At 29.7% G+C, this 17093-nt stretch overlaps 2 protein-coding genes across 3 annotated transcripts in view; one reads left to right on the forward strand and one right to left on the reverse strand.

Annotated features, from left to right (window-relative positions):
- Window positions 1-3101: 3101 nt before the first annotated feature.
- On the forward strand, window positions 3102-11054 carry LOC111038500 (dnaJ homolog subfamily C member 22). The gene is made up of 5 exons (XM_022321625.1): window positions 3102-3721; window positions 7975-8122; window positions 8512-8749; window positions 8921-9188; window positions 9915-11054. The coding sequence occupies exons 1-5, from the start codon at window positions 3377-3379 to the stop codon at window positions 10125-10127; spliced, it is 1212 nt and encodes a 403-aa protein (XP_022177317.1). The 5' UTR covers window positions 3102-3376; the 3' UTR covers window positions 10128-11054.
- Window positions 11055-12490: 1436 nt separating this feature from the next.
- Window positions 12491-17093, reverse strand: part of LOC111038499 (NF-kappa-B inhibitor cactus-like) — a 28617-nt gene continuing 24014 nt past the window's right edge. Inside the window, exons 8-9 of one of the 2 annotated variants that reach the window (XR_002604990.1) lie at window positions 12725-15339; window positions 12491-12641 (exon numbers count right to left, since the gene is read on the reverse strand). Coding sequence is in view for 1 of the 2 variants with exons in the window: in XM_022321624.1 (XP_022177316.1) it covers window positions 14780-15339 (560 nt within the window). In the remaining variant the exon portion in view is untranslated. Of the gene's footprint in view, window positions 15340-17093 lie in introns of both variants that reach the window. The other variant, XM_022321624.1, reaches the window with a different exon arrangement.

Genomic DNA, 17093 nt, shown 5'->3' on the forward strand with positions numbered 1-17093 from the left:
AGATGTTGTTTTAATTATAAATTAATTCAAAATATTCAACTAAATTATTAAAAGGCTTAAATGCTAGTTTGTTGTCACTCATTATATGTAGATATTATCTGCCTATTAATTATATAATTATGTGGATTGTGAATAATAAATCATATACGATTGGAATACCTACCTATATGGCTATATGGACATATGGTTAATGGTTATAACACGTAACATCACATTTAAATACTCATACTTATAACTTATTCATATTGTTATAATATCATGTAAGACAAAATAATAAGTATTTTATATTTTTCAAAAATGTTTACCTAAATAAATTCTTGTTTAGTTGCTTACCTTATTACCTATCTATAATAGTATAATACCTAAACTCTAAAGTATGCTATCTGCGTTAATTAGGGATGGTCGATAATCGATTCCCTGTAAATTGTTTAACGTAGATGATGTACATATTTACACTAACGCGTTTATATTTAATTGAATCTCAATGTAGTGTGATGATAATAATAAAGCCGACCTTCGTGTTAAAATAACTGAGTCGCCTGCGTCATCTGATTTTTGAAAGTTTTCATGTGTCTAAGACTGTAAAGAACACTTTTGACGACGAAATAATACATGAGTACATTATGCAATAGGAATGTAAGTCGGATGACTAACTGGATATAAAAATTATGAGTAAGTAGTCGAAAACTCCGTTGCACAATTTAATTTTAAATTATTTCAACGTTGAAATTTTAATACGTACAATAAAAATAACGTTTATATTTTGTAAAGGTATAAACCATGAGTTATAACTTACAACTCATTACTTATAACTTTTATAAGTCATAACTCGTAATAGCCATATATTATAACTGTATAAGTATATCATCATTGTACTGCTATATCAAATATTTACACGTGTAAAAAATTTATAAAAGTCAATTTTTTTCATATTTTATTGTACTTTTTGTTTTGTTTCATTGCGTACAAATAAGTGTACAACGAAAACATATTATTCAAATTTCAAAAGTCTTATAAGTTCTTTAAGGCTTATTTTAGGCATAATATAAATAATAAATAAGTAAAAAGTACCTTATAAACTACCTATACTATAGTAATATATGTATGAAATATGATATTTTTTTAAGCTTTTATATTGCATTAAGTACCTATTTTAATATTGCTATTACTTTCGTCTTCATCATTCTTCAGAGATGGACGAAGAAGAAGTCTGGGTAGGCTAGGTCTTATTATAATTTTATTTTCTCCGTTATTTTTAGGTTGATAGTTGTTCTGATCTAAATCAAAATGTTTCATATCTATGTTTTAAAATATTTGTTATGAAGTTATACCAACAATTTACTCTACAAAATGCATCAGTAGGTGTTCCAGCAATCAGGATTAATATATTATACTTTGTAATATTGGTCAATAATCGGTACATAATCTTAAATCTATAAATAACTATTAACTTATCAAACATGTAATAGCCTCGAGATACCAATAATCACATCATAAAATAATTAATATAATTTTAGGTAGCTACTAGCCGGTAAGTAACGCCAGTAGAGTTTGTTGTTGATCTATCTGAACTTGAGAGTCATTAGCTGTGCACTACTACCACTAACATGGTCATTACTCATTATTGCTATACTTATACATATTTTAATGTTTAAATAATATACATAGGCTTGTATAAGTATTATAATATATTAGCCTGATAATAGTAATAAACTGATACTATTAACAATATTTTTAAAAGAAAACGTGTTATTAATTATTCACAAGTTACAGCTATACAATAGAAATTAAATATTTAGGTATCTACAACCTACGTATAGTAGATACCTATAATGTATGTACGATATACAATGACACTATTAAAATGATATTAAATAATATTTGAATAACTTATATATTTTAATTGCCTGTATATGGCATATATCAGGAGCGTGGGCTCCGCATCCACTAGGCAGCCAGGATTTTTTAAGTGAGGTGTTTTATTTTAATATTCAAATACACCACTATTCACACATCTTATATATTTTTAAATTATACCACCGAAGGTAGAGGGTGTTTTAACACGCAAATGACATATAAGCCTCATATACTTAATATAATATTGATGTTCAACAGTTTACTGTTTTTAAGCAATGTTATACAAATCGGTATTCTTAAATATTTTATACTTATTACTTATTAGTTATTACTATTATTACTTACTATATAGGCATATATTATAGTCATACAGATTACAGATACGTAGGATACAAATATTATCTATACCTATACTCATTTTAGCATTTACCCGTATATATAGATGATACCTACTTTATATACCAATTTATGTATTTAGTATGGTATGAAGGTGAACAATAAACAAAACACCAAAAAACTCTGAAGTGGCGAAAGCTCAATAGTTTAATTATGTTTTTCGATATTTAGGTCAATTGAGTTTTCCGAGTGATTAACAAGTTTTATGAGTAAAAACCATGTTCGTTTAAAATGGAACAGCTTTCCCCTGATCACTGTAAATGGTGCTCCGGCTATTTCAACAATATATACTAACTTATAGTACCATAGTACAACAAGATATAGGTACTTATATTATCTATATATCGCATCGTATAGAAAATAAATAAAATCATCATCGTGTTTAGCGAGTTTTTCTAGAAATTATAATTTTCATTTGATTATTAAACAAAAATAAAATAAAAATATTATTTAACTACGATTCGTAATTTGCATATTATTGTCATATCACAAGGTTATCCTAAAATCTAAATTTATCGTGGTCACCGCAGGTCGTAATTTGTAAGTGCAAACACGAAATGACGAAAAACGAAAATATCGGTATCTACGTCCGTCGGGCCGAATCGTACGATTGTATGGACAGCCAGTGGACACAACAAGTAGTACCTAGGTATAGGAAGGTATTACTGCAGTGGAACGCATCTCCATTCTCCTCGACGGCCCACGACAACCAGTTCGGCGTTGAACGCCTCGCGAGCGCCTGCGCTGTACGTGACGTCATCGTCGTGAATGCGGTTCGTTCACGGGGACCGCGACCAACTGTTGAACTGCGTGGCCTACATCCGGGAATCCCGTTACCCGTGCCACTTGTTCGGCACCACCAGACGCCAAGCGCAGCGCATACGTGTTCGGGGGGGCCCGGCTATCGCGTTATTATATGTTGTTATTATTGTTACTATTATATACGCGACAGTAACGATTACGGATCGGTAACGCGTTAACGTATCGTGCCCGGCACAGAAATTTCACTCGTACTCGTTTGCAGCGACCATTGTTGTAGTTGTATTTAGCTACAACACTCGCGTATTGGTTTAGTTATTATTATTGCATATTTAATTATTGCAACGATACCTAATTTACACGTATGTTCGGGTTACCGGGAATAATGGGCAAAGGTGTCTTCGGAGAGAATAGCGGTGGCAGCAATCGGATCCGCAACAACAGCAACAGCAACAGCAATCACCGCAGCAACGGCAACAAGAGCAAAACGCTTACGTATCTGCTGTGGCTGATCGGCGGCGTGTGTGGCCTGCACCATTTCTACTTGGGCAGAGACCTGCAGGGCGTTCTCTGGTGGTGCACGTTCGGTGGGTATTTCGGATTCGGTTGGCTAAGGGACCTGTTCTACATCGGCGAGTACGTGGCTGACGCCAACAAGGACGAAAAGTACATGAAAAAATTCGACTACATGGTCCGAGTGTACGAAAAGGTGAGCGCTTCTATTGGATTTATCTGGGGCGGTGGGTTGGTCCAACTATAATAATCTCAGTGTGACGTTTACCCGGCATGAAAATAGATACTCCTCGGTTTGCGTCCTCAAAAAAAGACAATTTGTTTTAAAGAATACTAAAAAAATGTCTACAATAGGTATTGACTTGGAGGGGGGGGGGGGTGACCAGTACACCTGGAAATTGGCCACAAGGTGGTGTAATATCAGCGTACCTATTTAGTATTATAATAATGATGATGTGATACTTAATAATAGGTTAATATAGTAGGTAGGTAATATAGGTATTAATACTTATCCATTACTTATATGTGTCCTATTTCTTACTTTATTATGTTCACGTTTTCCAGTTATCAGTAGACTGTAAGTAATTGCAGCAGGTGTACTTAATAATTGTTAGCCTTTTTTCCACATGTTTGTACATGGTCTGAATTGTTTTCCTGCCATAAAATCCTAACTTCACCCACCCACACACAACATAAATGTTTTCAACAATTATGATGGACTCGGTGCACATATATTCATATAGGTACCTAATATACGACGTGTATTAATTATTGAATATCGACTCGACCTCAAGACGACGATATTGTTAAAACCGTCGTCGATGAAAATAATACATGCAGTGGGTAGGTGCCTAATACCTATATGTAGCTTTCCTAACGTATACGTTGGCATACTTATATACTTATACATTGCGTTTACGATGTGACGTCGTGGAGGCAGCCGGAAACGTCTCGGTTGGTTTGAAAAAAGTGTCAGACGAAAAAAAGGAACGCGATCCGTATTCCACCTACCTACATAGTACCTATATAATGTATATATATACACACCGAAGCGATTCATCAACGTCCGATGACATAGTATTAATATTATTTATATTATTTATCTCGTTCGTCGCCTTTATTGGAATTCGGATAAGTTACCTATTTTTGTCGTTATTATTTTTCGAGACTTCCTATTTTAAGATTTCGGACAGAATAATTACAATGATGTAAAGCGGCTTACTAGGTGCAACTCGATGTTCTTTAATATATATTATAGGTCAACCACATAAGTATTGTAATATTTTGTATAATATAGCCAAATATACCTTTATCGAACCAAAATGATCGAAACTAACCAACGAATAATCTATGAAATTAAGTTATATGATATTACAAGTTATAACACATATGGTCGCTGTTGGCTGTTTATGCCTAATGCATATTATTTACTTATAATATACGTGGTTGTTTTGTGTGACGTGGTTAAGTTTATTATTCTTATTGGTCTGGAAATTAGAGTAAAATTGTATATAAATCCTACAATAATTATCATTTATGATGTTCAATACATTTATCTAAATACGAATAACAACTATAACTTAAAGCCATGATTTAAAGAAATTCTAAATTGACTATACTTTTATTTATGAACTTTTGATTATTGGCTATTTCCATCTATAATATGTGGTATGGTTCAATCTTTGTTTCACCTAGGGTTCAACAATATTTTATTACAGTTTCTTATCTTTTACAGTTCACTATATAATGTGCATATCTAGGACTTATCTACGATTGTACAACGTGCGTTTCTAATACTTATTTACATATGTAGGTAAATAATGAAATAACAAACAAAACCTTAAAATATAATATGAAGGGCTGTAACATAAATAATTATTTTAAATTAATTATTGGCTATTATATTTATTTATATATATATACTAATCAATGAATGACATGGTGTAAAAACAACATTTTAAGAGTTTCAAATGATAAATATTTTTAACTTATAGTTATACCAATTTATAGATACCTAACTACTAACTAAAAAGATGCTTCATAAATAAGTATATTTTAACTTATATAAGAGTTATAAAACCTATTGCAAATAATACATTTTTTTTTTATAACATTCATTGTATACCATATGTGTCATAGTTTTACGAGCATTCTGAAATATTATAAACCTACCCTGTTGTCTGTGACTTTTTTTATTGCTTTGAAAACAACAATAAAGGCTAAAGATTAAAGGATAACACATAACAATATCTATAATTTGTTTTTGTTGGATAAAAGACTCGACTTTTGAGTACAAACCTATAATATATGTATAGACTGTATCGACGAGAACTATATAAATATAATATAATGTCACCATAACAACAATTCTTTTCGCTAACAAAAATTAATTTTCCAAATAATAATATATTTGTTAACCGGCCCCTTCTGTGAGGAGAGTTCGGCACTTGGACACGTTAGGAATTTAACCTTGAGAATACTACACAAACACAATATGAAGGTTGATCACCTTTATTTCATAGAAATGGTATTATTACATTGCCTGCTATTAAGAAGGGTTCACAACTCGTTGTGTCGTATAATTGTATAAAATACTTTTTTTCTTATTGACTTACCGAAATGAGGTTGTAAATATTTACTAGTGTCCACCAACACGATGCTATATTGATTATTGCGAAGTAGAATATTTTATTATTATAATGATCTCCAACAGTTGAAAGTTACTTTTGACCGTGTTGACGTGTAGTTACATTCTGGTTAGATCGTTCACTGATAATCCTAATTCTTAAATAAATAATCACGATATTAGTATATTCATTTTTTTATTTCTTAGATATTTCGGAATAAACACGACACGCTGATTGTGAGTGAGTATCCCCCCTTAAGGCTTTAACACATAAAATTCATTACGTACATAAAAACCACCGAACTTTATACTCTGGTATATAGTTCAGTGATTAAAATACTATAGTATCATAACGGTTTTTTTTGGATAAACCAGTTTCGGTAATATTACTGGTCATTTTGCATAACATTATACAAGATCAACGGTATCGCGACGGTTTGGGATAGGTACAATAATATAGCGTAAACTAATACTTTAGCGACATCCTGCACACGTCCAATAAACTAGTGAAGTTTGATTTCATCGCTAGATGGCGGTTTTTGATTTCAAAACGCTCTCACTTGTGACTGCTAAACAGAATCACGTAGTATATAAGAAACGTTCAGACTCTTACCCTTCACCTCGCCTCCGTTACCTTACCATCGGGTCTACACTCTTGGCGCGGTAACCGAGCGGTTACCGATTGTCCACATTTCGACCTGAGGAAAGTCCCCGGACCTGCGGCAGAGAGTGCACCGGCCTCACGGCCGTTCGATTCCGCCCCGCTCGTCCGACCAAATGACGGAAGTGAACGGTGCACGTCCCGACGTGTCCGTGATCCGTAGGGCGGGCGTGGGCGATTTCGACTGGTCCTAGATATACAGTATGTAATGGGAGGGCCGCGCAAGTGGCCCTTGACATAATGGGGCTTATCGATGGAGGTGAGGTACCATTTTTTTTTCCATTCTTCTTTACAAAAATTCCAAATTTTTGTCTTTTTATTTATTTTTTATATCAATCATAAATTGTTATCTTATCTGTATTCCCCAAAACAACAATATTATTCTCCGACGCCTTTGGAAAAACCGTTGGAGAATGTTTTTGAAATATTTTTTAAACATCCAATATTATTGTAACAAATGACAATGTTGTGTTTGGTTGTGTTATTTAGTATTTCGAGATGGTTGATTTGATGGATTTTGAACTGTAAAATAATAATCGATCATCGTAGTAATCTACAGAAATCTAGAACTAATAAATTAATGTATTACAATAATATAAAAATGAATACATAAATAAAATATATGTATACATTTAAATGTACTTATTAAAGTGTATATTTCTGTGATTACTCATTAGGCATTTCATTATAACAAATACTATAAATCATTTATAGTATTTGATTATAATCAATAATATACATATTATCAAAATTATTTTAACTAAATATTAAACCTAAGTTTAAAGAACTAAATAAGTATTATATTACCTATGTTATAATTTAAGCAAATGTTTATTCAATAAAAAAATAAAATAATGTGTAAGATAATTAATTATGAACTAGAAATCAATTTTATAATATATAATATCGTAAAATATTTACTATTTACCATTTACGTGTTATGCAGTTTATTTGTCTATATTAATCGTATTACATTTTGTTTTATATTGTAAGATTAGTTACCTATTAGGAATATATAACCAAATCACAGCTCAAATCTTTAAATAATAGAAAATAATTTATATTTACTAACTTAAGTCATAACTGAATTATTACATAGTTAATGTGAATCTTTTATTATGAGTTAAAACTATAACGTCTGACTTTGTTTACTATATTTCAGCCACCATTTTCTACGGTTCGATTCACTGGAATGGTAGTAGTGGCTTATCTTTTCAGTACTGTTGTATCCTTAGCAATACCTGAAGATAATGTCGCAGGTCTTAGTTGGCAATGGTTACAAATATTTACACCTCTAGCTGCAGCTATAGGTAAGTAATTCATAATTTATATGATAAATAGTAACCCTCATATTATAAGTATCAGCATATTACCTTTTAATTTGTTTTAGTAATACTCAACCTCTATTTTTTAATTTGTGAGTTCAAAAAAATTGTTCTTTGCTTAATATCTATTAGGTAAAATATATGATTATTAATTAATTAGAAATCCAATAACGTAGATAATGTTTTCATTGACTATATTAATTATTAAAAACAAAAATAATATGATTAAGCTCATATTATTACGGTCATTAGTTGTACAATTTTATGACTTGATTTTTCCATTAGACTCCACATAGGAGTTCTTAAATTATTATTAAGTAAAATTAATTTAATATTTACCAAGTACTTATATATTGTTGTTGATTGATTTTTAGGTGTATGGGCTGTGGGTAATATTGGTCATGAAACAGGATCGATTAAATGGCCTTTAATATGTGCATATTTAGTACCCATGGTTGGTAATCCATTGAAATCATTTATTTTTGATAAATGGGGCTATGACATTGATGAATCTACATCGTTTGCCATAATGATATTAACTGCAGCATGGTCATTTGATCATTTGGAAAAACAGTGGAGACCAAAAAACCAGAAGATTCCAGGCACCTTAAAGTAAGCATTTATGAAAAATAAATCTTCAATATTGTAAGAATTCATCATAAAAAATAAATAAATCATATTCAAATTTTTAGTATTTTTATCAAAATTAATTATTTGTTTTTAAAGTTTTTGTGGATGTCTTATTTGTTAAATATTTACTTACTTATGCAACTCAATTTTCAGGCGAATCATTGTGATTAGTATGTGCTGTTTATTATACATGGCTTTATGGAGTAGTTATTTGTACTTCAACGCCAAAGTGACTGATGAAGATGGAGACGAAGTACCATTCCATGAAGCACTAGGTCATTTTTTCAGTTCACCCTGGTGGTTAGACGTAAAACAATCATTTATTGATGTATGGCAATTTGCCCAAGCACATGGGTGGATGGAGACTTGGCGACAAATAGTTACATTATCTGATCCTTCGGGTGAACAAAATGCTTTTAAGGTGAGATTATACGATTTGATAAAACATTAAAAAATTAAAAATGAATATATTTGGTATGTAAAATATGAAAAAATTGTATAAAACTAAATTTATGTAAACTTACATCGAATGAATTCTTAAAATGTAGAATTTCTATACACTTTGACAACATTATTATTTATGAATTGGGCTCAGATTTTTATGAAATTGTATATTTGCTTCTTTTTTTATATTTATGCATTTTTGTCAGTTATCTTCGCAAATCATAATAGTTTCAAGTTATTAAGAATTTGTATTTTATATTAATATTGATGCATACTTTGATGCTTGACTATTACTGGAGTGAAGTTAAATTTTTAGTTTTCAAAATCTTATAAATGTATAATGTAATACTTTGTCAAGTAGACAATTTAAATATTATCTATTGTTGACTAAAAACATAATATTTTTGATTAACTTATAAATTTTATAATTTTTAGCAGGAAGTTAACTTTCTAGTATTTAATCTTGCCGAGCAATTTAACTAAAAATGTTATTTATTTTGCATCAAGTACTCCTAATTAAGTTGTTAAACTTATAAACTAATAAAATGTTTGCATATTTTCATTTATTTTACTGCATATTATTATACTTTTTAGTGCATACAAATCTGTGTTCTATTGATGTGCATTAGTTTTTGAGCTAAAATGATGTCCATATATTTACATATAAGTTATAATAAATCATACCTATTATTTTATATTTAAGGTGCTGGAATTAAGATCAGGAGCTTCACAAACTGAAATAAAAAATCAATGTAGAACATTAGCAGTTAAATATCATCCAGACAAAGCTAAAGATGATGTAACTAGGAAAGACGTGCAAAATCGATTCTTTGAAGTACAGCAAGCATGTGAACTGCTATCAAATAGTAGAGCTAAAAGGCGAAGAAGAAATAAACAATTTAATGAAGAGCTATAAGTTGCAATATTATTTTTTGTTATGTACCTATCATAAAATCATAATTATTTATACATTAACTGTGATAAAACCAAATTGATATTTACTTCAACATAATCTAAGAATTGTATTTTTTATAAATGCTATTGGTCAAGGCATTAAATCTGTATATGATGGATAATTTTAAAACAAAAATCACAATATTAATATTCTTATTATGTTAACATTACATTTTATTAAGGAATGCCTTCATCATATTTATAGTGTTTTAATTTTAGAAATATTTATTAGGTATCATTTGTTATACTATAATATTGTCCGATAAAAGTATATAACACTAGAATCACATTCTATAAACGCTCATTAAGTATAAATTTATAAATTTTGTAGGTAAACCAAATTAAAGACTAAGTTTATATTTATATATTTTGTTAGAATTATAAATGTAATGTTTTCGAGTTTTCAGTACCTCGAAGTTCCTATATAATAATAATAATGTTTAGTTTATTTTTAATGTGTATTTAACTTATAATACCAAACTTTATGATTTTATTATTTGTTTAAAATTAAAAAAATTTAATTTGCCTTACATCTTAGTGTAATTGATTAATGCCAATTGGCTCCAAGCCATGGACTTTACTTTCAGAATAATATTTCTATCTGTTGTGCAAACAAATATTTTGTTCTGTAAAAAATTAAACATTTATATAAGTAATTTAATTTTAGGATTTGGGAAATAGTTTGTATGTTTTGTTAAACCATACATCATAGTAATTATCATTTAACCTTACAATACAGTGCCATTATCGATAATATAATGTTAGAGTAATATAATAGATAGTTTTTTTTTGTAATCAGACCGTTAGTTAGGCAGGTAGTTTATAAACTTCATAACATATAATATACTTCGAACAATGGTAAAAAATAACATTTCTATGATATGGTTTATTGACTTGTTTGTGTATTTAGTATTTAATATTCATCATAATTATAATAACAGTAATGAAAAAATATTTTACATTAGGCAATGATATACATATTAATTTAAAATAGTTAATACACAATATCTGTAAGAGCACCTTAATAATTGAGAATATTAACATTCATTCGTTGACATCGGTCATTTTGTACAATTATATTTCATAGATCATTTAATACATTTTTGAATCATGTTACATAAACATTTTTATGATATTAGAAAGTATCCTACAGTTTTGGATAAAATTAATTTCACTGAGTTCTAAGCTAATTTGAACATAATAATTTGGAGTTTAAAAAAATCTAATGAAAAATAATTAAGTTACACATAAAATACCTATTACTTACAATTCAGAAAAGTAATATAGGATATTATACACCAGTGGCTACCACTATGTTTCCTGTTTCAAGATATTTAAATATTTGTATCATAATGGTTGAAGAGAAATAACAGGAATATAATATTGTATTTCAAATGGGGAAAATGAATAAATACAAAAGTATAAAATATGTAATGCATAATAAATATTTTTAAATTATATCATTTAATATCATTGTAAATTTAATAATTATATTTAGCAAAATTGTGTCTTAATAAAGAAATTTGTAAAATAAAATAAAGGACCAACTTAAAATTATACTTAAATTCTGGTAAATTTTGAATATCCATTAATAATAGATAATAAAAGGTATAGTAAGTTACAGCAAAAATCATAACTAAGGACAATGCATATAGTATTAGGTATTAGGTAGGTACCTACTACCTAGTTACTAAACCTACATAATCCGGCTTATCGTAATTCATAATAATTAATAATACTGATATATGATATTATATCCTTGAATAATTGGATAATGAACAAGTGACAGGCGTAAAGATAAGTGTATATTAATTTTTAAATATTATTTTAAGATTAAATTAGTAATTTTTAAATATTATTTTAAGATTAAATTAGTACTTTTTAATATTATATTTTATCTATTGTCTATTTGACTCAGTGACATAATTGTTACATATTTTTAAATTATGTAGGTACAATCTAAATTAATTTTAAAAAAATAGTTAGGCTTAATCCAGGTCAATAAAAACCAATTGGCCATAAACTGTAGTTTTCAAAAAAAAAAATAGGTCTTCCTTATATAGTTACTATCAAAAAAAAAAATGCAATTAAATATTAAAATATTTTAAATACCTACCGACTTCCCTATACAATTTACATACCTAGAAGATACCTACCTAAATCATAAATCAGCTATCCATGATTAAAACGTAATTTAAAAATGTATACTGAAACAGTACTAACTATATTTTATTTTGTATTTAAACTAGGCAGGTAGGTATCTAATTTTACATTAACCTAAACTCAGTAGCTTTAATATTCATAATGCAGATATTTATCTTACCTAAAAAAAAATGGAGCAGTTGTAGGGACTAATACTTAAATCTTGCTATTTATGGCCTTATGGATACATAAGTATTTTAGTATTAGCTAGGTAAGTGGACAAGTGGTAGGTGACAGCAAATGTGAATGCATAATTTTTGAGTTTACAGATCAACTAAAATATGTATAAAAATAGATATTTGGAAATAAATAAATAATTATCGGTAAATTAAAATCTAGTTAAAAAAATTGACTTACGTTAGCAACTATTTCATATTTTTCTTGATAGTTGATTTTCTACTTGTGCTTTGTTAAGCTTTTTATTGTTCACCATATATTAAACATTTTATATTAGTAGTTTCTAATATTTCATGTGAGTATAAGGTACTAGGTTAGGTACCTTCCAAACTTCGTAACAATGCTTCTTGAAGAAGTTTAAAGTATAAACAACATTTTAAACTAGAAATTACATTTAAAATCTATTTTTTTTTCAATGAAAGGTATAAGTAAGTAATATTATTTTTAACGGTAGGAATACAAAACAAAAAATTCTTATTCTTTATATACTTTAAGAATCATAGGAATTATGTAGCAGGCGTAGATTCAGTGTGTCGATAAGCTCTTTCTTACCCCACTATGGTTTTTATATTTTGCATCATTTATTATTAAATACTTACTAATGATAATATATTAATAGTGATTAATATTAATTTACTTAAGTTGAACAATTTTTAAAAATTGCCTGTGTATAAAAAGTAGGTGTACCTACCTACTGGCTATTACTGTACCTACTAGACTAAACTTAACCCATATTTTATGTATAATCCCGGTTATCATCCTTATTAGGTACATTAAGTTAAATAACACAGAAACTCCACTTTCTAATTTCAATTTAAATGCATTGACATTTTCAAACAAAAAAAATGATACCTATAATATACCTAGGTACTTAACAATGTAATTGTTCCTGTTAATGAGTTATGGATCAGCGCCTGACTTATAAGATAGGTAAAGTACTAAACTACTAAAGTATTTTACATACAGCTATTTTTTTTATAGTACCTATGTGATAATGGATTTGTGATTTCAACGCCACATATTCCTACCTATTATTTAATACAAATTACAATATGCAAGGTACCTATATAGGTAGTATATTAGAAGATATATTTAATAACAAGAAAATTAGATACATCTAAGATAAAATTTCACGAGATCACTATTAGTAAGTATGAAATAACATTTTGCATCCGATTAACGAAATAATAGTATACAATCTCCTAAAATAGCCAGTCGATTGGTTGGTTAGGTATAGGTATCTATGGACTAACATGGTCTTATGCAAGAGCTGACTGCTGCTGTTACAGTACCTATAGGCCTTAGTTGGTACCTACATATTATAAAAGATTCTTATTATAGTCAATTAGTGCCTACTGCCTACCTATAGATAAAACCTTACTCTAGATTAATTAGATACGTGGATATATGGCACATATTAATTTTCCGAGAGGTTAAAATTCCATAATTATTGTTAAATAACAATTTATTTATTTAATGATGAAGACCACTTTTTGCAGATATTAAAAAACGTTGTGTCCATATTAAGAGTTTTTTAATATTTCTAATGCCTAGGTACCAAATTCAGCTTTTTTCGCTCACCGTTTTCCACTCAAGCATAGGTGCCAGATTTCAAAAAATCACTGGTTGCTATAATAGTTAGGTATATGGCCACTTACATTTGTACTTTGCAGCACCATCATAACTTTTAACAGTATAAAACAATGGCTCCGGCAGTCTGATATTGGTAGTTTAAATCATAGACCTAAACATAGTTAATAGGTCTGTGGTTTAAATTTAATTAGAACATCAGTAGGTAATCAAGGTTAAGTGTGTCGGGGAATTTTAGTCGATCCTGTATCAGAAAACTTTTAAAATGAATCAGATACATTTAAATAAATTACCATCGTAAATACGAAAACATAATATGATACTTGCTCAGTATACGAATTTATTGTCCGTTGTTCATCATCATATATATTTAATTAGCTACATTGGTTCGTTAAATAAAAAAGTTAATTATTTATCTGCCCCCTCCCCCCCCCAAAAATTTTTTTTATAATTTCAACACGGCGCCTATACGACTATATATTGTATAGGTACTGCAGCAGTAGGTACAGTCGTCATTATGCATATTATTTCAAGAAAGAAATGGGTAATTCACGGTATTTATTGTATCCTGTACCACGTAAAAATAATTGTAATCATAGTAATAGTCATAATAATTAAACAGTAACCCGCGTTTGTCGGTTACCATCATCGTTTTTTGTTCTTCTGTTTTTTGCTCCGAGAATCGGCGGCGTTCGGGGACGACGGGACGGGCGTTTGCTGCTGGAGCGGTTCTTGCAGTCCGGTGACGGTCACCTTGGGCACTGTCAACGGTCTGAGCAAAGACTTGACCATGGGCTTGGCGCGCGTGTGCACCGGCAACGCGGGGCTGCTTGCGCACAGGGCCGCGCCGGTGAGCTGCGACACCAGCGAATACTGGTTGGCGGTACCGGTGGTCGAGTCGGGATTGGACGACGTGCGGAACGCCCGCTTAAGTTTCGACTTGATCGAGCGGTGGTGCTGCGTGGCCGCACGCTGGAGCGTGGCCACCGCCGACGCGGCCGGCGGCTGCATCAACCGGCCGTTGATCAGCATGTGCGGACCCAGTTCTGGATCGCTGCCCCACCGGCCGTACGACGTCGTCCGTTCCAAGAGTCGGTTGCGCGCCAGTTTCTCGATCGCGTCCGCGCAATTGTACCGGCCGCAGAATCTGGCCCACTGTTCGGCTCGCAGGCCGCGTCCGGTGTCCCGCATGGTAGGCGATGCCCCTGGAAGATAAATAAATGCCAAGCGGGATTAATATATAGCTCCTGTCACAATAGTTTATTTACCATAAATACACGGGGACAAGCCCTTTTTATAAAAACACAAAATAATACTTAAAGATAATATATACAAAATAACATACATAATGTTGAAATAAAGCAAATATTAACAACTAACAAAAAAAAGTAAGTAGGTACCTACTAACTATAGGTAGTTATATTATTATATATTATTATATATTATTATTATTATATTATTATTACTATACTAACCTACAGAATACACCCATGAGTATATTATTTTAGATCAACATTTTAAAAATAAGACGACTTGATCAAATATTTTATTAAAGTTAGCGTCGGCATCAATTATAGCTAGGTCACTGCACGCTTACAATGAACTATTATATTATGTATTGAACACGATGCTAATATTTTCTTTTCTGTGGCTTTCACAATGATAATTTTATGTATTTTAAACTTTAACTATACGCTGGCATAGTACTTGGTGGTAACTGGTACCTAAATATTTAACATTATTTTTAATACAACTAAGAATACAGAATACATTCATAAGTCTTAACCGTCAGTCGATTACAAGAAGCCGGTTATTATTAGGTGTGATTCTTTTTGGAAAATTCGAATTGGTTCCGAAATTTTTAATTAGTTCCCTTAATCTTTAAAAGGTATATTCAAATTGGTTCTTGGGTTTTTATGGAATTTCAATTTTCCTCTCTGTTTCATATATATAGATAATTATTTAATACGACATTCTTCATAAGTTTTTTCAACAAAATGTAAAAAAAATATTCTGCATCAATTCTTTCAACGTTATTTTAATTTTAAAGATTATCTATTTTTTTCTCTAAAACACGTATGTTTATTTACAATTTTAATACTTGGCTTGTACTATTTATTAATACCAACCTACATGTCAAAACATTATATAATGTGATTGTGAATTAATTCTGCATATTTTATATTATTAGTGAATATGTTATTTTTTTTTTGCCTTTTGGGTGCATATTTCATGGGTTTTAGTGCAACAAAGTCACAGCCCTGATAATGTATCTATATACTTGAAAATATTATCGAAATATAATAAAAAGGTAAAAGTGTTGGCGCCATATTTATGCTGTATAAGAATGACGCAAATAAATAAAACTATAATCTACTCAAATGATACCGCTAAAATATTTACAATGCTGATTGATAATATTTGTTATAAAAAATACGTGAACTGCTGTTCTACCTACGCAGACAAAAGATAACAACATTTAGATGTCGGATATAATTTTAGTTTTTAGTTTTTTTTAATGCTAATTATTGTTTAAATAAAATAAAAAGTTCCGTATTTTTTAATGTTTTAAAAAATAGTTCATTAAGTGAGCCGTACTATTAATAGGTCATCCGAAATACTAATAATTAATAAGTGTTGTAATTATTAATACTTAATAATATTACCCAGTTATCTACCATGATAGTATCATATACGATTTACCTATCCTGCAAAGATATAATTTAAAATTAGTACATTATAAATTTATAAATAATATAATATTATAATAAATATTAATATATTATATATTTTTTAAAATTAGATATGTATTTAGAAAGAAGTTTTACTTAACAATTTTTTAACGGCCTATCCACAAAAATAATGTAGACAAGCCATACCCAAAGTTTGCCGAAGACGTAATTATATATATTTTTTTATTTACTCAAAACCGTCTTTTTGTGGACTTACTGAAGTTTAA

Source organism: Myzus persicae, unplaced genomic scaffold (assembly GCF_001856785.1).
Source record: "Myzus persicae strain clone G006 unplaced genomic scaffold, MPER_G0061.0, whole genome shotgun sequence".
NCBI classification, from domain to species: Eukaryota; Metazoa; Arthropoda; class Insecta; order Hemiptera; family Aphididae; genus Myzus; species Myzus persicae.